The sequence below is a fragment of the Macaca nemestrina genome, chromosome 8 (genome assembly GCF_043159975.1).
Source record: "Macaca nemestrina isolate mMacNem1 chromosome 8, mMacNem.hap1, whole genome shotgun sequence".
NCBI lineage: Eukaryota > Metazoa > Chordata > Mammalia > Primates > Cercopithecidae > Macaca > Macaca nemestrina.
In genome coordinates, this window is record NC_092132.1 from 112,545,329 (window position 1) to 112,567,335 (window position 22,007).

The window sequence follows — 22,007 nt, forward strand, 5'->3', positions numbered from 1 at the left end:
TGTTTTGTATTTTTAGTAGAGACAGAGTTTCACCATGTTGGAGAGGCTGCTCTTGAACCCCTGACTTCAGGCGATCCACCTGTCTCAGCCTCCCAAAGTGTTGGGATTACAGGCGTGAGCCACTGCACCCAGCCACTTTTTTCTTTTTTGTCTGAAACATTTTTATTTATCTTTCATTTCTGAAAGATATTTTTGCTGAGTAAAGAATTCTAGGTTGATTTTTAAAAATCTTTCAGCAATCTGAAGACTTTTTTTTCTTGGTTGAATAGTTTCTAATAACAAGTCTAATGCAATTCCTGTCCTTGTTCTTTCCTGTGTATTATCCTTTTTTTCTGGCTGATATTAATACTTGCGCCTGGTTTCAGCAATTTTACTATAATGTGCCTTGGTGTGGTTACAATTTTATATTCCGCTTAGTGTTATTTGAATGCCTTGAATTTGTGGGTTTATAGTTTTTATTAAATTTGGGACTATTTCAGCCATTATTTCTTCAAATCCCCCACGTTCCTTTTAATATAGGCAAATTCATTTTCAGTACCAAGATGACACCCTCCTGAGGACTAAGGACAAAATGTACAGACAGGTCTTCCTATTCTGGCTGGTGAAAACAGGCACAATTTCCATTCATACGGGAGCTCTGGGAATTGTTTTTCCTGCCTTTTTTTGGTGGTTTGTTTTCCCAATTAGTTTCCAATTAGTCTCTTCTCAAATATGTGCAAATCAATGCTCATCCAAAGAAGCAAAAGGACCCCTCTGTAGATATTTGGAGTTGTATGTCTATGTAGCTTTCCCGTTTCTGGTTCTCTGTCCTCCAAACTTTAGCTACACTGGCCTCCCTGAATCCTGATATTTGTCTCCTCAAGTCAGCAGTATTGCTGGGCTTTGGGCTCTGCCACTGCCTGTCCTGTGGCCTGGAAACTGTTGCAAGGCTGGGGCAATTAGATGGCTCAACTTGTTTACTTATCTTACCTTAGCAATCAGTATCCTACACTGTCTATTGTCCAATATCTGAAAACCATTGTTTCATATATTTTGTCAGAAAACCTATGTCAGAAAACTATTTTTTATTCCAGATGTTTAAGAGGGGAGGATACATCCAGTCCCCATTACTTAATTGTTGTCAGAGCAAATGTTCATACCTGGAAAGCATTTTAAAATACAGAGCCAAATTAATCTCTTAGAAACTCAGATCTAGTAGGTCTGGTATGGAATTCTGGACTCTTTTACTTATTAAAAAGTACTGAGATGATTCTGATACACAGACAGTGTTGTAAACTATATCTTGATACCTCAGGCAGAACCTTGTTCAGACATTTATTTTTGTTTTACTGAGGGGGAAGGCAAGATCATTTCATTTGAAAAACATTTCCTGGTTCTGAGTATAATCGGGGTACTTATAGCCAACCAATAATCCAGCTGAAAACAATTAGGAGAGCCAGCTAAAGCATAAAACATCTGTTTGAAGGCATCAGCGAGCTGCTGAAGCAACCAGGACTTATGAGGACACAATCTCAGAGAAGGGGAAACTGTATGTAGAGGTGAGCTGACATTCAGCAGTACCTTTGTTCCTTGGGGAAATTCTGGGCATAAGGCCAGAGTCTTGAGTTTTGGTTCTGAGTATAGAAAGAGGCCCTAATAGGCAAAGACACCACCAGGGATGATTCTGCCAGTTCAGCAAGGTTGGAGAGACAAACTTAAGAACAAGAGGGGCCAGATTCCCAGTGAGAAGGGAGGGGTAAATAATTGAGCCCAGTACTGTCAGTCTCCCTCAAGTCATTTTCCAAATTCTGAAGATGCACGAGACAGAAGGTTAAAAAGCTAAGCAGAAAGCCTCTGAAAAGCGGAGTGAAGAGATTTTGACCGTCTCATGGTTCTGCAGAAACAAGAATTAGAGTTCAGTATCCATTGGGATGAAGGGTCCCAGGGAACACACACAACTTTCAGTTGGAACCCCCAGAGGCTTATGCTACTGGAAGCAGCAGCAGAAAAGAGGTGAATTAAATCTTGCCAAAATCCAACCCCAAGTTAACTCAGTCTCCGGTTGATTAAGGTGATTAGCTCTCACTCTAAATGCTTTGCAAAGGAGAGTGGGAATCCTTCTCTGGATGAAGATAATACTATCCTCTACAATTTTTCATACTTGAATGTATGACATTCTATTAAAAATTCTCAGACAAGCTAAGAGCCAGGAAAAAAAAAATGACCCAAACCAATGGAAAGAATATACAATAGAAATAGATCCACAGACGATTCAGCTATTGTAATGATCAGAAAGAGCTTTAAAATGTCTAGGGTTAAAAAATATCTAGGATTGGTATGTTCAAGAAAAGAGAGGCAACAGCAGAGAAAATACATATATAAATAAATAATTTCTCCAAATGAATTTGATTTTAAGAATCATATGAAAATTCTAGAACTTAAAAATGTAATAACCAAAATTAAGAACTCACAAATGGGTTTAAAAGTACACAATTAAATAGAAAATATACCGACTCATGCATAGAGAAAAAAAAGGTGGGGAAAAAGATGATAAGAAATACAGATGGTAAACAATGAAAAATTCTGACATATGTATAATTTAAACCCTAAAAGGAAAGGAGAGAGAAGAGATAGTGACCAAGAATTTCCTAAAAGATATAAACCCACAAATGCAACGGACTCCGTGTACACCCATTGCACTCATGAACCTAAGTAGGACAAATACAAAGAAAACCACATCTAGACACATCATAGTAAAGCTGTTGACAACTAAAGATAAGAAAAAATCCTAAAAAGAGTCAAAGGCAAAAAGACATTACTTTCAAAGGAATAAAAGGGAGTGATAGAAATCAGAAGACAATGGAAAAACATCTTCAGAGTGCTGGGGAAAAAAAACAAAACAACAACAACAAAAAAAACCTTGACAAACCAGAATGCTATACCCAGCAAAAATACGAAGGACAATGCAAAGTTTTAGGCAATAAAACCCCACAAAAAACAAAAAGCAAAAACTCAAACAATCTTGGAGAGAACTTGTCATCAGCAGACCTGCTGTAAAACAGAGGAATTATTCAAATAGAAGGAAAACCTTCTGACAGAAGCACAGAAATGCATATTGGAATGAAGAACAATATAAGGATAGATACGTAGGTTAATCTAAATGAGTATTTATTGAACAGAACAATAAGTATAAATTCTTGTGGGGCTTAAAATACACAGTTAAAATCCATGACAACAATAAACACAGAAGGGAGATGGGTAGGTGGAGACACAGTATTTTAATGTCTTGGCATTACTGGGGAAGTGATAAAAATAATTATTTATTAGAAGGTAGTAAGTCAAAAAGCAATGTTGTAATCTCTAAAACTAGTAATGTATAATTTAAAAATTAATAGAGGGGGTAATGATATAGTTAAAATATTTTAATTAATTCATAAGAAGGCAAAAAGCAGAGAACAAGGGATGTGAAATAGGTGATCCAAAATAAATGGTAAGATGTTGGGCATACATCCAAATATACCAGTAATTATATTAAATGTAAATGGACTAAAGATTTTTCCTGTTGAAACCAGGACAGAGCAATCTTCCAATTTCAGGCTGGCATGGACTCTGTATAAGACATAATTAACAAGTACAAGTGAAAAGGCAGGGATTCCTAAAGCAAAATATGCAAGGGGGAAATAACCTTTAGCTGCCAGCTCCACAGGGCTGAATCGAGTAAAGTTTGAGCTAAGAAAAACTATCCTTTCAGAGTGCAGATTGCTTTTTAACTTGCAAATGATGAAGACTTTAATCTGTCTTTGTTGCAAGATTTTTATTTTGAGAAGACCTCCTGAATGTGCCATTTAGTTATGCAAATGTAAAGCAGAGATTCTTTATGGAAGCTGTGTGAAAAGCTCAACTATGCTTTGTTGTTACAAATTGTTTTAAATTCTTGCTACTGTTTAATCCCCAGTTTGGTCTTTTCAGAGGGATGGCTGTGGCCAGTTTTCTTCCAAATTATCCAAAAGTAAACACAACTCATCTCTGTATTATTTTTCTTCTGAAGGGCACACACTATAGTCTCACATGAAGAACTCATTGTCTTTGTATTAATATGACTTTACCTGCCCTCTTTGGGAAATAAAAATCTGCCTATTCTACTAAAAGAGAATATATATAATTTTTTTTTTTTCTGGAGGCGATTTCATTACAAACAGGGACCATTTTACCTGAGAATGTGTCTATCTGATTCATCTGGGATGAAAGCGATCCTTTCTATTGGATTATTACGTATTCCAAATTTCTCTACTGCTTTGGAGATTGGGCTTGAAAGTAGGTGATGAACAGCAACTCAGTCAACCTCACTACATTACACTTCTGTTTCTGTCAGTGTCAGGATATTGATTTGGCTGGACCATCATCTGAAAAGTTATTCTTCTTATTGAATGGTCCAGAGTCTACGGTATGGAAGGTAGGGCTACGGATTAGAGTGGAGACGGGACAGATAGAAAAGTTTGGGTTCCCTCTCGCTGTGTCTCCCAGGCTGGAGTGCAGTGGCGATCATAGTTCACTGCAGCCTGGAACTCCTGGGCTCAAGCAGGCCTCCGGAGTAGCTGGGCTACAGAAGCGCCCCACCACGACCGGCTTTCTTAACGGCTTAAAAAATTGTTCATTCACGAGCAACATTTTTTTTTTTAACCATCTACTACAGTACTTGTACAACATTATTCTAAGCGCTGGAGATGCAGAGTCATTATAGGAGAGCATTTACCAGGAAATGTATTCGGAATATATAGATAGATAGACCACATATAAGTGCAAAATGAGTAGAGCAAATGATACTACTACATAAGTTCAGAAGAGGAAGTCAGCATGGAATTTAAGGCAATGGGTGAGAGGGAGGCCCTTAAAAGCTAAAGCTGAGATACAATGAGGTATTGGGGGCGACAGTCTAGGTGGGGTCGGTCGTACGGGGTTGGGGATAGGGCAGAGAAAGGTCTGGCAGCAGGATACACTTCCACGTAAACGATTAAACATTTAGTATGTCTTTTTCATGTCTACTGTCTTTCCAGTGAATGCAGAAAAAAAAAAGTATGACTCGGCCAGGTACAGTGTCTCACACCTGTAATCCCAGCACTTTGGCAGGCCGAGGAGGCCGGATCACTTGAAGTCAGGGGTTCGAGACCAGCAGCCTGGCCAACATGGTGAAACCCCGTCTCTACTAGAAATACAAAAATAAGCCAGGCATGGTGGCGGGCGCCTGTAGTCCCAGCCACTCGGGAGGATAAGGCAGGAGAATCGCTTGAACCCGGGAGTTTGAGGTTGCAGTGAGCCAAGATCACACCACTGCACTCCAGCCTGGGCAACAGAGCGAGACTGTCTCAAAAAAAAAAAAAAAAAAAAAAAAGTATGACTCAATCTCTGCATCAAATACTTTAAACTAAATGAAAGGCAAGACAAAGAAACGTCCATGCAGCCAGTAGAGGACAGTCAGGCCATGAAGTGCCTGCTCCTGGTTCCGCCCTAAGTACGGACAAAAGTTCTGCACAGGGCAAGAAGGGAAGACCGGCTTTGGAATAAGACAAATCTCAGTCCCAGGCTCAGGTGCGCGCCACACACTAGCTGTGTGACCTCGTCCAAGTCACATGACCCAGGTCTGTGGAGTTTCCCATAAAATAGCTCTAGTGAGGTCCAAGGACCCTCTCAGTTGCTGGGGGAAGGAAGAAATGAAGTCACTGCTGAAAGGCTTAAGACGGGTGCCTCTCGTTCCACCCTCTCCCCAATCTTCCCACCAACAGAAGAGAGCCGTCGGGGGCTGAGACGAGCAGCCCGGGGTGAGGACGGGAAACCGCCTCCTCGCAGCCCTCCAGGCCCCGCCCTCGGGCGGACCCCGGTCTCGGGCTCCGGACAGTCGCTCTGCAGGCAAATGAGTGGGGAGGGAGAGCTCACTAACTGTAAACAGACGCCGCTGAGAGTTCCCATCCTGCGTGGCTGCCGGATTTCCGTGCCACACTGAAGCCACCCCACCCAGGCGCCTGCCCTCAGTTTCCCCAGTGGTGGCATGGGGTGCACCAGCTCCTCCTCTCCCGGGTCGCCGTCTGACTTAAACGCGTGAGAAGGTACAGAAACAGCCGACGCTCAACGGCCTCCAGCCCCACGGAGTCCTCCTCCCACCCTGGCTTTGGCCTTTTGTACCGGCCCCACGTGACCCCGCCGGCCGGCTCTTCCCTGCTGCCCCGCCCCGCCCTCCGGCCTTTCCCGGCTCTCGGCCCAGCTCTTCCCGCTCTCGGCCGCCCCCCTCCCGCGCTGCCGGGCCTCCGCCTCCCCTCGCCTCCCGCCCAGGCTCTTCCCGCTGCCTCCCCCAGGCCGCCGTTCCCTCGCGACGCTCCCCTCCCCCCGCGGCTGTTCCGCCGCCTCGCCTCCCCTCCCCCCGGCTGGAGCTCACTGTCTCCAAGATGGCGGCCGTGTCAGTTTGGGGCATCTCCGCGGTCCGGCCCGGGTCCCCGGGATCCGGGCTCTACTTCCTCCCGGTAAGTAGCCGAGGGGCCGTCCCCGGCAGCCCCTGGCCGCCCAGCCCGAGGCTGAGCCGCTCCAGGGCCCACTCCGCTGCCTCGCGGGGTCGGCGGGCCGCTGCAGGCCCCGCCGCGGCCTGCGCCGCCTCCCGCTGCTCTGCGCCAGGCCTCGGGCTGGGGCGCCGTGGCCGCCCCCTCGCGCCCGCCCGTCCGGCCCGCCCGCCCGCCCGGCGCCCGGCTGCCCCAACTCGCGGCCCGCGCGCCGCCGCCCGGCCCCGCGCTCGCGGGCCCCGCGCCCCCGACCCCGCCGGCCGGGCCCGCCCTGGGGGAGCCGGCGGGTGGGCGGGCGGCGAGCGGCCCAGGCCGCGGAGCCTCGGGCTGGCGGAGCCGGCGAGCCCGCTCTCCCTCGGGGCGCGCCCACCCGCCCGCCGCGCGCAGTGCCGGCCGGGCCGGGTCGCTTCTCCCCGCGCTCGCGGGCGCTAGGGCTCCGGCTCGGGTTCCGGCTCCGGCTTGGGCTCCAGCCGGGGGCGCGGGGATCCAAGCCGGGCTGAGGCAGCGAGCGGGGCTGACAGGCCGGCGGGTGTTGTGGTGCGAGGCGCAGCACGTGTGGTGTTGTGTCTGCCGGGCTGTCAGCCCCGCCGCCGAGGGGAGGCCGGGCGCCTGTCAACCTCGCCGCTTGGCTCGGTGCACGACTGTCAGGCTCCAGCAGCCCGCGCCGCCCTGGAGCCGGCCCCCAGAGCTTAGGGTGCGGAGCTGGGCCGGGGCGATGCACCGCTCTGAACTCCTTCACGTGATTTCATTGTTAACTTGTGCTCTGGGTCTGTTTCCATCGCGTGGAAACGGCGCAGCGCCCATCGGCGTGCTGCGGGGCTGTGCGGATCCAAGTTTTTAAAGTTTCTTGCTCTTTGAAAAGAGAGCGCGAAGACGTGTTTGGGGGTGGGGAATGGGGACGGGAAGGACTGTCGGAAGCGAGTTGCGCTCGCTCTAGCCGCTAGTGTACTTTCCGGGAGTTAAGATCCGAGGCTGCAGGCGCTTGACTTTCCGAAGACCAGGAGACTGATGACAATCCCGGCCGGAAAGACAATGAGTGACTGTCACTCATTTTTTTTACCTGCGAAGCTTAGTTAATTAGGACGTTCGTTCCCAGCTTCTTAAACTCAGGTTGTAGCTTCTCTTTTAGTTTAGACTTAATATCTGTATAATGAGCTTGCTTGGAGTAATAATACTCTGATATTTACCCTCTTGAGACCCTCACCAAATTGAAGCATAGCTCTCCCAGGGGGCTTCTATTTAGGCAGCTAATTTAAAAACAAATCTTGGCTCAGGTTTGAATGTTTGCTTCACTCTTTTCTTTCCTATCGGAGTTAATAGTAATATCTCTTTCCTAGTGTGTATTAGTTTTCCGTTTGATTTTAATGTCAGTACTAAGAATAGTTGCTGTGGGAGCCATTTGTCTAGCATTGTTTATATTGTAATGCAAATGATCTCTAGAATGAGAGCAGAAGTTCTAAAAAACACTTCAGTTAAACTTAGTTTTCGAGGTAAAAGAGTTAGATTCAGAATTCAGTATTTTAGTGATTAAATAAAATTGCAAGTTAGATTCAGAATTCAGTATTTTAGTGATTAAATAAAATTGCATCTACCAGATTCTTTTGTAGGGATACTTACTTTGATTCAGAGAGACAGTATGTTTGTGTTTATGTTTTATTAGTGTTCGTTTCAGGACAGCAATCGTGAATTTATATCTTTATTATTTGGGTGTCTCTTTAGACCCACAAGTGCCGGTACATTTCTTTTTCTGTACTGTACATTTGACATGTAGTATGTGCGTTGACCCCAGTGATTCTGGGCCTTCCTCACGTCTAGTTTTCCTGTCTATGGATTACTTATATGCAGTTTGACAGTTGTGACTCTCTTCAGCATATGGATAGAAACATCTTAGTTTGGATTAGGAGAAGCTATCAGCATATAATTCTTAAAATTTGAACGTAAGGAAACATCTTAGTTTGGGTTAGGAGAAGCTATCAGCATATAATTCTTAAAATTTGAATGTAAGTGAATTATTGTTAAATTCAGGCAGCACTTTCACACTAGGCTATTTTCAATAGTATTTTTGTTTCCATTAGGAAAGATTAAGGTAATACTATACTTAAATTATAAACTGGGTGTGCATATTGTATTCATTGTTTCTTTTCATATAAGAAATAGCTAAAATTTTCTCAATCGTTTTCTGCCTATCTTATTGACTGTTTTTGTCCACTCTGAATGTCTAGAATTTTGAAAGATGAAAGATTCACTCTTACTTTCATTGCAGGATTCTTTCTACTAATCCAGATACTTGTTGAAGTGCTGACTAGTTTCTTGGGGAAAGATGTCAAGGAAGAGTTGAAATTCCTAGACTGGTGAGCAGAGATTGCGGAGTACAGAATAGCCATCACCCCCTCTGGTTAGTGGTAGCTTCAGGTCATTCTTAGAACACTCATCGTGTTTCCTCATTGTATCCTAATTACTCATGTTTTTTTTTTCTTTTGTTTTTTATCCCAATGGTTTACATACATGATTGTTTTGGAATGTTAATAGATAAGTTTGGAAATTGGCAAAGGTGCCCACTAAACACTTGCTGTTTGATTGCTTTAAGATGAGGATGCTTATTTTCGTTCGAAATAGGTGTTGGTAGAAAACTGACCTTATTTTCATTGCTTTTCAGGCATAAGATGCACATTTTTCTGCTCTGAAGCCGGGAATGAAATATTCTTGAGTTCTTACAGCTTTATGACAAGACCTATGTGTGGTGCTATTGAGAAATTCATTGGGAAGTTGGAAGACATTTCAAACAACAGGTTGTTTTGGTTTCTATAGTACAATTGGGGAGGCATTCTGTTTTGTGAAAGGAGGAAGGACTTAGGCCAGAAAACTTGTATGCTATGGTTAACTGGTTCCCAGCCTCCGAGAATCTTGGTTTCCATGGTGTAAAACTTACTCAGCATCAGGATAAGGGATAACGACTCTATGGATATACAGAATCCTTCACCATGGTAAAACTCGCAAACCCGCTTTATACTGAGTGGATTTTGGAGGCCATCAAAAAAGTGAAAAAGCAGAAACAGCGTCCTTCAGAAGAAAGGATATGCAATGCTGTGTCTTCATCCCATGGCTTGGATCGTAAAACTGTTTTAGAACAATTGGAGTTGAGTGTTAAAGATGGAACGATTTTAAAAGTCTCAAATAAAGGACTCAATTCCTATAAAGATCCTGATAATCCTGGGCGAATAGCACTTCCTAAGCCTCGGAACCATGGAAAATTGGATAATAAACAAAATGTGGATTGGAATAAACTGATAAAGCGGGCAGTTGAGGGCTTGGCAGAGTCTGGTGGCTCAACTTTGAAAAGCATTGAACGTTTTTTGAAAGGTCAGAAGGATGTGTCTGCGTTATTTGGAGGCAGTGCTGCCTCTGGCTTTCACCAGCAGTTACGATTGGCTATCAAACGTGCCATTGGCCATGGCAGACTCCTTAAAGATGGACCTCTTTATCGGCTCAACACTAAAGCAACCAATGTGGATGGGAAAGAGTGTTGTGAGTCTCTTTCCTGTTTACCTCCAGTGTCCCTTCTTCCACATGAAAAGGATAAGGTAAGAATGGCATATGCCTCCGGGTTTATAGAGCTGATGATATAGGATGCTACAAATTCACATTTCTGGGAAGTTATATTCAAGTTTTTTGTTTGGGGACTTTAGTGGAGTCATCACCTCTGGTTTTTTATTGGTGAGTTGTAGCTATGAGAACATAGATTTGTTCTGGTACTTTGAAATATTTGAAGCCTAAGATAAAAATGTAGAATGTTAATCTTCCTAAAAGAACTTTTTTACATTGCAATGAAAAAGTGGCATATTAGTTTAAAACCTTTTTTTAAAACCTTTTTTTTATTATTTTGCTTGAGGAGTAGTCCAGCGTGAGACTATAAAACTTTTAACTAAAGGTTCTTACAATGCCTTACTACTGGAAGTTGATGAGCAGCCAAATCCTGGAGACTTGAATTTGAAACAAGCAGATGACTCTGAGAACCTGTCTTTTTCTATTTTCCATTTTGTTGCAGATTACTCGTTAGACAGGAATGAGACAGATTCTCATGACCCATAGGCGCAACTAAGCAAACTTAGCAATTCTTGTTTCTGCTGTTTGTATTATAGCTTTCTATCATGTATTATGGCTTTGCATATGATCAAGTCCTGAATGTTGTTATTTATGACAGCTGTAGTTGCATGGGACAGGAACACAGTATCCTAAATTAGAAGAGTTCTGGAGGGCCTGGTACGGTAGTTCATGCCTGTAATCCCAGCGCTTTGGGAGACTGGGACAGGAGGATGGCTTGAGCCTAGGAGTTTGAGCCCAGTCTGAGGAATATAGCGAGACCCCATGTCCACCAAAAATAGAAAAATTAGCCAGGTATGGGCGCGCCTGTAGTCCTAGCTACTTGAGAGGCTGTGTTGGGGAGGATTGCTTGAGTACAGGGGTCTGAGGCTCCAGTGAGCTATGCTCTCACCACTGCACTCCAGCCTGGACAACTGAGTGACACCTGTTCTAAAAACAGAAAGGTAAAGTTCTGGAGAGTTGGAAGTTTTGATGCCCAGGTGTATACTTTACTCTGTTGTGTTTTAGGATGTTATTGTGTATAGTTGAAAGTACGACTTCTTAAACAGTAAATTTTGGTGCTTAAATAGATATTTGGAGATTAGGAGAATTTTGTTAGTACCTGTTTTTTACATTGATCTAGTATCTTCGCTGTAAATTTTCTTGAGGTGCTTAGAGCAGTGATGCTTTAAGTTGCTGCACACCTTGGTAGACATAAGTAAAATGGTCTTCATTTTGCTTAAGATGATGGGGGTACTCCTAGGGTGGAAAGATGGTAAAGTTAACATTGAATGTATTTTGAAAATTTGAGATTTGATCTAAATTTGTTGTATTATTAGCAGCCCACTGAATACCTGGAGATTTTTCTTCAACAATTGAAAATTAACAGTATTTTTCTTTGATGAAAGTTTTAGAGATCTATTCTAGGGTTCAATTTTCCCTGTGAACATTGAAATAAAACATAATCTTGCTGTTATTACTCTTGAAATGATTCTCATATAGTCATGAATTGACAGAGAATCTCATTCATAAAATGGCTCTATATAATTTGAGCGTTTATTAAGAGTATGTATTAAAAATTCAAAGTAGACAAGTAATTAAAATGCTTTATTCTGTATGCTCTAAGAACTCTTACCTGTAGAAACTTTATCACATGTGGCTGAAGTTAAATACAATGATTGGATTGCTACAATTTTTAAATGATCTAACAGGTTAACTGCCTGGAAACAGGAAATAATTTATAGTTAGATCAATTCAGTGCCATACCTGTGAAGTAGATGTTATAAGTTCTTGTTAACCTGTTTGCTTTTATTTATTTTTGAGTCGGAGTCTCGCTCTGTCGCCCAGGCTGAAGTGCAGTGGTGCAGTCTCACTGCAATCTCCGCCTCCCAGGTTCAAGCGATTCTCTTGCCTAAGCCTCCCAAGTAGCTGGGATTAACATGCACCACTATGCCCGGGTAATTTTTGTATTTTTAGTAGACACGGGGTTTCACCTTGTTGGCCAGGCTGGTCTCGAACCCCTGACCTCAGGTGATCCACCCGCCTCTGCCTCCCAAAGTGTTGGGATTACAGGCGTGAACCACCGTGCCTGGCCTGTTGTTTTTATTGTAATTACACTTGCTTGAATTATCAATAGATATTTTAATTTTAAAAAATATTAGCCATATAAAAATGTCATTTGAGCATATTTTTAAAAGGTAGTCAGTATAGTACAGTGCAAGACAAGTCCAAGTCCTAGAACCCTGGGATTTTACTTTTGGAAGGGACCCTGAGAACCGTCTAATCCAACAGTCCTTATTTTGCAGCTGAGCTAAGGACCTTTGTTGAGGCCATTTCATAGCACCTTTGCATTAAGAAAAGTTTAACTCAGTAGAGATGTGCTGTTTTGCTTTGACTGGAGTTCAGTGGTGTGATCTCAGCTCCCTGCAGCCTTCGCCTCCCAGGTTCAAGCGATTGTCCTGTCTCAGCCTCCTGAGTAGCTGGGAGTATAGATGTGTGCCACCATGCCTGGCTACTTTTTTTTTTGTTTGTTTGTATTTTTAGTAGAGACGGGGTTTCACCATGTTGGCTAGGCTGGTCTCAACTCCTGACCTAAAGCGACCTGCCGACCTCGGCCTCTCAAAGTGCGGAGATTATTGGAATGAGCCACCGTACCTGGCCCCATTTGCTTTTGGAGAAATAAAGTGAGAAAAACAAAAGTGATTTAATAATTGAAAAAACGAAAAAGAAATACCCATTTGCTTACATTGCTTTCATATATAGTTTTTTTTTTTTTTAAGACGGAATTTCGCTGAAGTGCAAATGGCACTTGGCTCACCGCAGCCTCCACCGCCCAGGTTCAAGCAATTCCCCTGCCTCAGCCTCCCAAGTAGCTGGGATTACAGGCATGCACCACCATGCCCGGCTAATTTTGTATTTTTAGTAGAGACAGGGTTTCTCCCCGTTGGTCAGGCTGGTCTCAAACTCCCAACCTCAGGTGATCCACCCACCTCAGCCTCCCAAAGTGCTGGACCGCGCCCTGCCTATAGTGTTGTTAACTGAAGTAACTCAATTTAGACATGTGGGAAAATAGAGTTTGTTTCTTTGAGTAAGTAGACTTGTATGTGTACTGATCTCTTTGGAAAACTAATTTCATGATAACATCTATTAAATTAGAGTTGATGAGCTCTGTTCTGTATTTTTAAATGGAGTCTTATTATCAGTAGTGAATTACCTGTGTGACTTCCCCCAAAGAAAGGAAAAGTTTACATTCAAAATCGTAATACAGTGAACTCTAGGGTGAGGGATTATTCCTTTGAACAGATTATCTCTGCCCCTTTTATTGTATTTTAACTATTTTCTTTCCTTCAAACTACGCAGTCAGTTCATATGCAGAATTGATGGTTTGCTGTTACGAACCTAGATGTTTTCAAAAAAATAAAAAAATTATCCAGAGTTTATTTGACAGTGATGGAGAAAGGAAGGTGTATAGGTCAGAAGTAGTTTCACTTTTAGGCATTAATTGGTTTGGCATATAGTCGTTGAACACCTACTGTGGACCAGGCAATCTGCTTGGAACAGAAACAGTTCTGTCTTCTCTGGGATGCTAATGCAGGGATTTCTATTAACCTGACCAACTGTAAGGTGAAGATGAAATTCAAAGACTGCGTGGAGTAACCTGAGCAAGTTCCTCTTTACTTTTTCCGGTTTCAATTCTACCTTTTTTTGTGTGTGTGATACTAACCTTTGGAAGGAATTGTATGTTAGATTTTCAGCAGTGGTTTTGATCCTTTTGGGAGATCAACTGTGTTGGAATACGTTTAAGAGGAGTTTTTGTGAAGACATTTGAACTTTAGTCTGTATTCTTCTCGCATTGGTAAGTACTGAGGAGAATCCATGGGATACTATGATTAAAAGTTTTTTGGCCGGGCCTGGTGGCTCAGGCCTGTAATCCCAGCACTTTGGGATGCCGAGGGGGGCAGATCACCTGAGGTCAGGAGTTCAGGACCAGCCTGGCCAACATGGTGAAACCCTGTCTCTACAGCAATACAAAAATTAGCCTGGCATGATGGTGGGTGCCTGTAATCCTAGCTACTCGGAAGGCTGAGGCAGGACAATCGCTTGAACCTGGGAGGTGGAGGTTGTAGTGAGCCTAGATTGTGCCTCTGCACTCCAACCTGGGCAACAGAGCAAGACTCCATCCCAAAAAAAAAAAAAGTTTTTAACCCATGTTATAAGGGAAATTTTTGAGCTAACTTTAGAGTGTGGTAGTTCATGGTGAGTTTATTTATTTGTTTATTTACTATGTGCCAGGCGTTACTTTAATGCTGTACGTATATTAACTCATTTAATCTTCTAACATAACTAGCTACTGTTAGGTTAGCTAGCTATTAATAACATAACAGTACTAGCAGTGAAATAGGTACTTTTATTTTACAGGTGAAGAAACTGAGGCATAAAAGAGATTTCAGTAGCTTGCAGAAGTCACACAAATATTAGGTGGCAGAGCTAGGATTTGAATTTGGGCAGTCTGGCTCCAAATTCTTTCTAATAGCCATACTGACCACCTCTTAGGAGCAGTAACGTATGATGGCTATCACTGCACTCAAGTACAAACTCGTGAATGTCCTTGGTGTTAACTTCATAGCACATTTCCTAATTGTAAAAGGACAAATTCCCCACCCCCCTTCGTTGTTTGTGTCCATTTTTCTTTTTTGCAGAAAAGATTTGAAAACTCACTTTGGACCAGTGATAAGAACGTGTTAGGAACCAAAGATTATGAGTAATCTAGTTTTGTATATCTGAGGTCCATTAAAAAAAGGTTTTGCCTACATGCCGTTTTTTTTCCCTTAAAGATAATTTCTATGCTTACTAGTTTTCATTTCAGTTGTCACTAACAGAAATTTTCTGATAGGCATGGTAGGGATCAGTTGTATGGCTATACCAGAGTGCTTTAATTTGGGACAGAAATACTGCTTTCCTTGAATCATGGGATTATAGGTGAGGAGAATAGTGTGTAACTGGCTTAAATAGCAACTTCCTCCTTGTAAATTTCTTTTTGATATATAGATATTACTGTAAGGTAATTTATTCCATTTACTTCACTTATTCATTATTTATTTAGCAAACATTTGAATGCCTGCCGTGAACAGTGGATTTAGGACTTAGGTCCTGTGAGGGGATTAAAGCAGACAGAATAGAGATACAAAATACATTTTTTGAAAGCCTTTTTTAGTTTATGAACTGTTAATTTTTTTATATTATTATTTTTTCATACCAATTAAGCGTTATGACTTTGAGAAATAATTAGATGTTTAGTGGGCAAGGCAATTATTTGAGATTGTGATGGTCCATTTAAAAAATTATCTTTATATAGTGAGTCTTGGAAAGATTCAGTTTCCTTCCAAGAATAATTTTCGCCTGATTTCAAACTTCTGAGTTCATTTTACACACTGACATAATTTACTTGAATATATATAGTTTGTGTTCTGTTTTACTAGCCCAGAAAAGTATTCTCTTTCATGGTAATCAGCCAACTCATTAAAAGTGTTGTTATTTGGTGGCATAGTATTTTGGAACAGAATTATAATTTGCTAAAGCATTCAGTTGGAAAGGGAAGAGAGGTATTGTCAACTAATGTTATTGTTCAGGTTACTCCCAGCTAGGTAACCTGGAGCAGAAAGATCCAATGATAAATCTCTTTCCTTTCACTCTAAGTTACATCTCTATGGTCAACTCTTAGTGGAGTCAAAATTGTTTTGTTTTATTGGAATTTATATTTTAAATTATAGAGTAAGTAGAGCGGAATTTGACTGGAATTTAGAATTTAAATTTTTGATGTAGAGATACTGATTAAAATGTGGATTTTTTTTTTTTTTTGAGAGATGGAGTTTTGCTTTGTTGCCCAGGCTGGAGTGCAGTGGTGCAACCTCCACCTCCTGGGTTCAAGTGATTCTCCTGCCTCAGCCTCCCGAGTAAGCTGGGATTATAGGTGCACGCCATCATGCCCGGCTAATTTTTATATTTTTAGTAGAGATGGGGTTTCCACCAGGTTGGCCAGGCTGGTCTTGAACTCCTGACCTCATGATCCGCCCGCCTTGGCCTCCCAAAGCGTTGGGATTACAGGCGTGAGCCACCGCGCCTGGCCAGGGATATATTTTTAAGTTACTGAAAGTTAAGAGTGATCAAGTTTTGATTTAGCTATTTGGAAATGACCTTTATAGTAGAGTTGTTTCACATTTTATATGTTAGAATCATGGTATTTTATAATTGTTAACCAATGTAAGCTTGGAAATTTCAATTTCAGATTCTTGCTTTGATACTGTATAAAAAGGAAATGAATAGTTGTCCATGCTGTTAAGTTCAGGGCTACGTGGACTGCTTGACAGAATGATTGATCACTTTGGAAAACAGAAAAACAAAAAATCTTCTGAAAGCAAAAGATAAAATACTGAGGATACAATGATGTGGTAAACATACATATTGTAATATTATCACGTATGAAATGGATTGATCTCAATAATTGTTACATTTAATAATTTAAAAATTTTTTATGACATACATTTCTTTTTTTTTTTTTCGAAATGGAGTCTTGCTCTGTCGCTTAGGCTGGAGTGCAGTGGCCTGATCTCAGCTCACTGCAACCTCCGCCTTCCAGGTTCAAGCAATTCTACTGCCTCCCCCGCCTGCCGGCTGTGATTACAGGCATGTGCCACCATACCCACCTAATTTTTGTATTTTTAATAGAAATGGGGTTTCCCCATGTTGGCCAGTTCTGTTCTGGAACTCCTGACTTCAGGTGATCCGCCCACCTCTGCCTCTGCCTCCACCTCCCGAAGTGCTAGGATTACAGACGTGAGCCACCATGCCCGGCCCATGCCGTACATTTCTGACATCATTGTTCATACCATTTGTTTGTGACTCCAAATGTACCAGGAGCAGTGGGCTAGAAATAAAAATTTGTTACTAACAAGTCATTGAGGTGGATTAATTGTAAATCTGGTTAGGAACTAACTTTGTCTCAGCAGATTTATTCTTTAAAAATTCAGAAATTGAAAAATAACTCCGAGATATGTTGTAAAATAGTATCTGTTTAAGTGCAATCAGCTGTACAGTTTTTTTTTTTTTTTTGAGACGGAATCTCACCCTGTTGCCCAGACTGCAGTGCAGTGGTGCAACCTTGGCTCACTGCAACTTCTGCCTCCAGGTTCAAGCGATTCTTCTGCCTCAGTCTCCCGAAGAGCTGGGATTGCAGGCATGCGCCACCACGCCCAACGAATTTTTGTATTTTTAATAAAGATAGGGCTTCACTGTGTTGGCCAGGCTAATCTTGAACTCCTGACCTCAGGTAATCCACCTGCTTTGGCCTCCCAAAGTGCTGAGATTATAGGTGTGAGCCCCTGTACCTGGCCAAGTGTACAGATGTTTTTGATCTTCTAGCTCAATGATTTTTGGTAATTTTCAGCCCATGACACACCCCGAAATAAAACTACTGAACTACTAAAGCTTGGGTTAGCCATTACTAATCCAAAGTTCTATACCAAACCAATTTTTCTTTTCTTTCTTTCTTTCTTTTTTTTTTTTTTGAGACAGAGTCTTGCTCTTGTCGCTTAGGCTGGAGTGCAATGGTGCGATCTTGGCTCACTGCAACATCCACCTCCCAGGTTCAGGCGATTCTCCTGCCTCAGCCTCCTGAGTAGCTGGGATTATAGGCACCCGCCACCACGCCCGGCTAATTTTTTGTATTTTTAGTAGAGACAGGGTTTTGCCATGTTGGCCAGGCTGGTCTCGAACTCCTCATCCACCCGCCTTGACTTCCAAAGTGCTGGGATTACAGGTGTGAGCCGCCACACTCAGCCACCAATTTTTTTTATACTTACAACCTAGACATTTTTCTAGCGACTGAGTACTTTACTCTTTCTTGGTCTACCTTCCAATTGGTGAAATAAAAGAAGAAATTAATGAAGGCATCAGGTACCACAAATGGCTTCAGGAATAGAAATCTAGAGGATCTAACCATCTTAACTTCGTTTTTTCTTTGCCCTGCATCAGTAGGCTAAGGGAATGTAAAGAGTTGCTTATAGAAACCTATTAATAGCTAACATTTGTTGAAGGCTGATGATGTGTTGGAGACTTTTTTTTTTTTTTTGAGACGGAGTCTCGCTCTGTCGCCCAGGCTGGAGTGCAGTGGCCGGATCTCAGCTCACTGGGAGATTTTTTTTAGAGCTTTAACATGTACTTTCTTATTGAAGTCTCAAAAGAACTCTATATGATTAAGTTTTATAGGCACATGATGTTTATTTAATAGGTATTTAATAGTATTTAATAATACAAGTTTTCATGTGTCTTGTAGAAAACTAAATGGAAAATGAATATAAGGAAATGCAAAATACATTAAGTTTCTTTTTTATCCTTGCTGCCTGTTTTTCTTTAGTTCATCCTGGACATGTGGGCCAATACTTTTTTTGTTACACTTACGTTTAATACTAGGAGAGCAAATACATAACAGGAACTGTGATGAATCTGCAAAGAAAATTTATATCATTCAGTCTTCTTGAAGCTGTAAGAATCTCCTTAACATCTTTTAGATTTATTTTCTCTTTGCATTTAAAGTTTTAGAGAAAGTATATTTGTCATACCGACTTGGTTCTTAGCTATGTAAGAGGACCAAAATCTAGGTGCCAAGTTTGCTGGTTTAAATAGAATTAAAAATTTATTTTTTTCTGGTGTCCTGGAGAGTGTTTCTTAAAATTATAATAATGAGTACTTTTCATGCTCTGATTTATCTATAGGAATTATTAAGAGCTTCATTCTGATAAAGTTGTTTACCAGTTGGCTACTCAGGGGTGGAGTCATTTCACAAAGGATCTGCAGCGAGTGAATTAGACCAAGAGTAACTTCACCCTTCTGCTTGTCCCAGCTGGAGCAGGATTAGGACTCATTCAGCTGCAGCTGGTTCCCAGAAAAATGAAAGCAGTTCCTTCTGGTTTTTTCCTTTCACATGAAAGTCATAGTTCCCAACAGATGGCTTTCATCAGCCCTGTACATGTATCTTTAAATTCAAGGCCAAGGAATTACTTTCAACTTCATTAGGGAACAGGTGAAGAAACCGTTTGTAGTGTGGCACTATTTTGTTAGGGGTTGAAATTAAGCATAGAGATTACAGTAGTATGCCATTCCGGGTCAAAATAGTTTTTAACTGTCAGCAATTAAACAAAATAAGACTGCTAAGGAGAAGTAAGTCTGGCTGTAGTGTTGATTGAGGTATCTTTTATGGTTTAATTCTATTATGCTTACAAAATACAGATTATTAGAAAAAAAGACTTGTATCTTCTGCATTTTATTGAATGTTGAGCCAGTAGCTATTTTGGATCACAGTGATTCTAATCTGATTTCACAAATAATAGGGAAATTTGAGAGCCAAAGACGTTGAAATGTCTTGTCCAGTGCCACACAGCAAGTTAATACCATCTGGGAGAACTGGTCAGGCCCTTCTCAGTTCTGTGCTTTTTTCATTATGCTGTAGTACTGCTTTATGGCCTTAGAGAGCAGTGAGCCTAAAATAATTTAGTTAGAATTCTCTTCCTTAATGGAAACCATAGAATAAATCTTGTCTAGAGAATTTTGGTGGTATTGTAAGCCACAAGTATATAAATCTGCTATTTCAGTGTGTGAAAATAGCTATACACTCTTGTTAGAGTTCTGAAACAACTTTTTGGGAAAAGACTGCTTTCTTATGGCCCAAATGAGAGGAATCAAGGTTTTCTTAAGTTGTTGGCTAAATATTAGAAGAGGAACATGTTGAGCTACCTTAATGCTGGAAGAAAAAGTACTCCTTGAGTTTTGGAAAAAAAAGTCAATTTAAAGGTAAGTCTAATTTTCAGTAGGTCTGCAACACAAATGACCTCTGAGTGACTTGGATAGTTGGTTAGAATTTAAAATTCTTGAGACTGAGCTAGAGATAGCAAGGTACAAACCTTTCTATTGATGAAGTAATTTTTACCAAAGACGTTAAATATGGGTGGACCAGAAGTATATCGTCTAGCACTTCTATAAACATAGCGTCTGGGAGGAGCTTGAAAGAGTTGTAATGTTACCTGTAAACAGACCATGTGGGGAAGACCGCAGACAGCGCCTCATTTTTTCTTTATTGGTCTTTATGACTAACACTTCATCTCTGCATCACTTGTGCTTTGTTGTAAAACTTAACAAGTATGTTAGAATAGTGGCAAATAAAGGATAAGTTATTTGTAAAATAACTGGGCGATTTTAAGATTATAGGTGTAACTTGTTAAGAAAAAGATAACTGGTGTGGAAACAAAATCTAGCAGCCAAATAAAAAAAAACTTTTAATGTGTGAAAGAATATAATAGTTGCTTCTTTTGCCATTTACCATTTATGTAGAATAGGTGATTCCGCAGATCTAGAGGTGTTGTCAGACTTGTACTATGGGCTGCGTTTTCCTCCAGAGAATTGTGAACTGTAGTTGACCTGGAGAGCTGCTAAGTGTTGGTTTTCAATTCTTTGAGCTTAGTAAAGTCTAGGTTCCTTTTTTCTTAGTCATTGGGTACAGCGAAGCATTTAACTCCTGAGTTTTCTAGAACCTTTAACAGAACTCTCAAACATTATTATTATTTTTGTGTGTGGAGTGTGATTCTGTACTTTAATGGTTTTCCAATTTTTCTATTCAGGGCATCTTTAAATATCTTAGTATTTAGACCCTCTTTCACCATCTTCCTACCTTACTTTTTTCCATGCCACTCAGTTTTTCTTTAATTCTGTAATATAAATCCAAAGCCCTATTCTTTGGAAAGCAGTGGTTCCTGGCACTAACTTCACTTTAGCATTAGCTGAGGAAGCTTAAAATATAAATACCAAACCAGTTAAATTTGACTAGCAGTGAGGCCCAGGTTTCAGTTTTTTTTTTTTTTTTTTTTTTTAGAATGTTTATCTGATGTGCAGCTGGGGTTGAGAACCATTGCTCTAATGCTTAGAACAAACATCTCTGTAGTGAGGACTGCCTAAGAGTCAGGAGACAGAAGAAGCAGGTACTTTTTAGCCTCATAATTGACATTCAAACAAATAGATGAAATAGCATACTTCACACACACCCTCATGAACACACTGTGGACCCAGGACAGTGTACTTCTGGAAATATACATTCTGTTTTATTGTTCTCTCTGGCTGTAACTGCTCTAATCTTCCACCTTTCTTTCTCCTTACTCTCACTGCTTTATCTCATGAAGATCTTTTGTGGTATATAGTTGCGAGAAAGTTACCTGTATGATTCCGACAGGTGCCCTCCCATCACTCTGATACTGTTCTCATTGCTTGGCCTTATGGCACATCCTCACTCACTCACTACTACTGCATCATGTTGGCAAACTCCAGTCATTTACCTTCTCTGCTTTTCTTTTTTTTGAGACGTAGTCTTGCTCTGTCACCTAGGCTGGTGTGCAGTGGTGCATTCTCTGCTCACTGCAACCTCTATCTCCTGGGTTCAAGCGATTCTTCTGCCTCAGCCTTACAAGTAGCTGGGATTACAGGTGCCTCCTACCACGGCTGGATAATTTTTGTATTTTTTTTAAGCGGAGATGGGGTTTTACCATGTTGGCCAGGCTGGTCTCGAACTCCTGACCTCAGGTGATCTGCCCACCTCGGCCTCCTAAAGTGCTGGGATTGCAGGCATGAGCCATTGTGTCCACCCTGTCTGCTTTAACTTTGGGGGACATCTCATGACCATGTGGTGGTGGGATGCCACTTACAAATTTGTGGCCTCCAATCTCAACTCTACCCTCTGCTTGAAGATGAATGTCTGTGTATAGTCTCTTCTGTCTGCAGAAATTCAGTATTTCCTCCCACCTTTTTTTTTTCTCATTTTCAGTAGATACTCTCATATGCTACATCATAGAGATAATGGAATCT

At 41.5% G+C, this 22,007-nt stretch overlaps 1 protein-coding gene, 1 long non-coding RNA gene and 1 other non-coding gene across 6 annotated transcripts in view; 2 read left to right on the forward strand and 1 right to left on the reverse strand.

Moving 5' to 3' along the window:
• LOC139355856 (uncharacterized) overlaps window positions 1–6,652 on the reverse strand; it is an 89,317-nt gene extending 82,665 nt beyond the window's left edge. For all 3 annotated transcript variants that reach the window (XR_011607068.1, XR_011607067.1, XR_011607066.1), the window contains exon 1: window positions 6,407–6,652. This is a non-coding gene — a long non-coding RNA (uncharacterized lncRNA). The remainder of the gene's footprint in view (window positions 1–6,406) is intronic.
• Window positions 6,351–22,007, forward strand: part of LOC105476532 (lysine acetyltransferase 6A) — a 123,030-nt gene continuing 107,373 nt past the window's right edge. For both annotated transcript variants that reach the window (XM_011732526.2, XM_011732527.2), the window contains exons 1-2: window positions 6,351–6,491; window positions 9,181–10,105. In XM_011732526.2, the coding sequence (XP_011730828.1) occupies window positions 9,506–10,105 (600 nt within the window). In that variant the 5' untranslated portion in view covers window positions 6,351–6,491; window positions 9,181–9,505. The remainder of the gene's footprint in view (window positions 6,492–9,180; window positions 10,106–22,007) is intronic.
• LOC112425717 (small nucleolar RNA SNORD112) lies at window positions 14,825–14,896 on the forward strand. Its single transcript, XR_003016847.1, has one exon. It is a non-coding gene; the product is annotated as a small nucleolar RNA SNORD112 (small nucleolar RNA).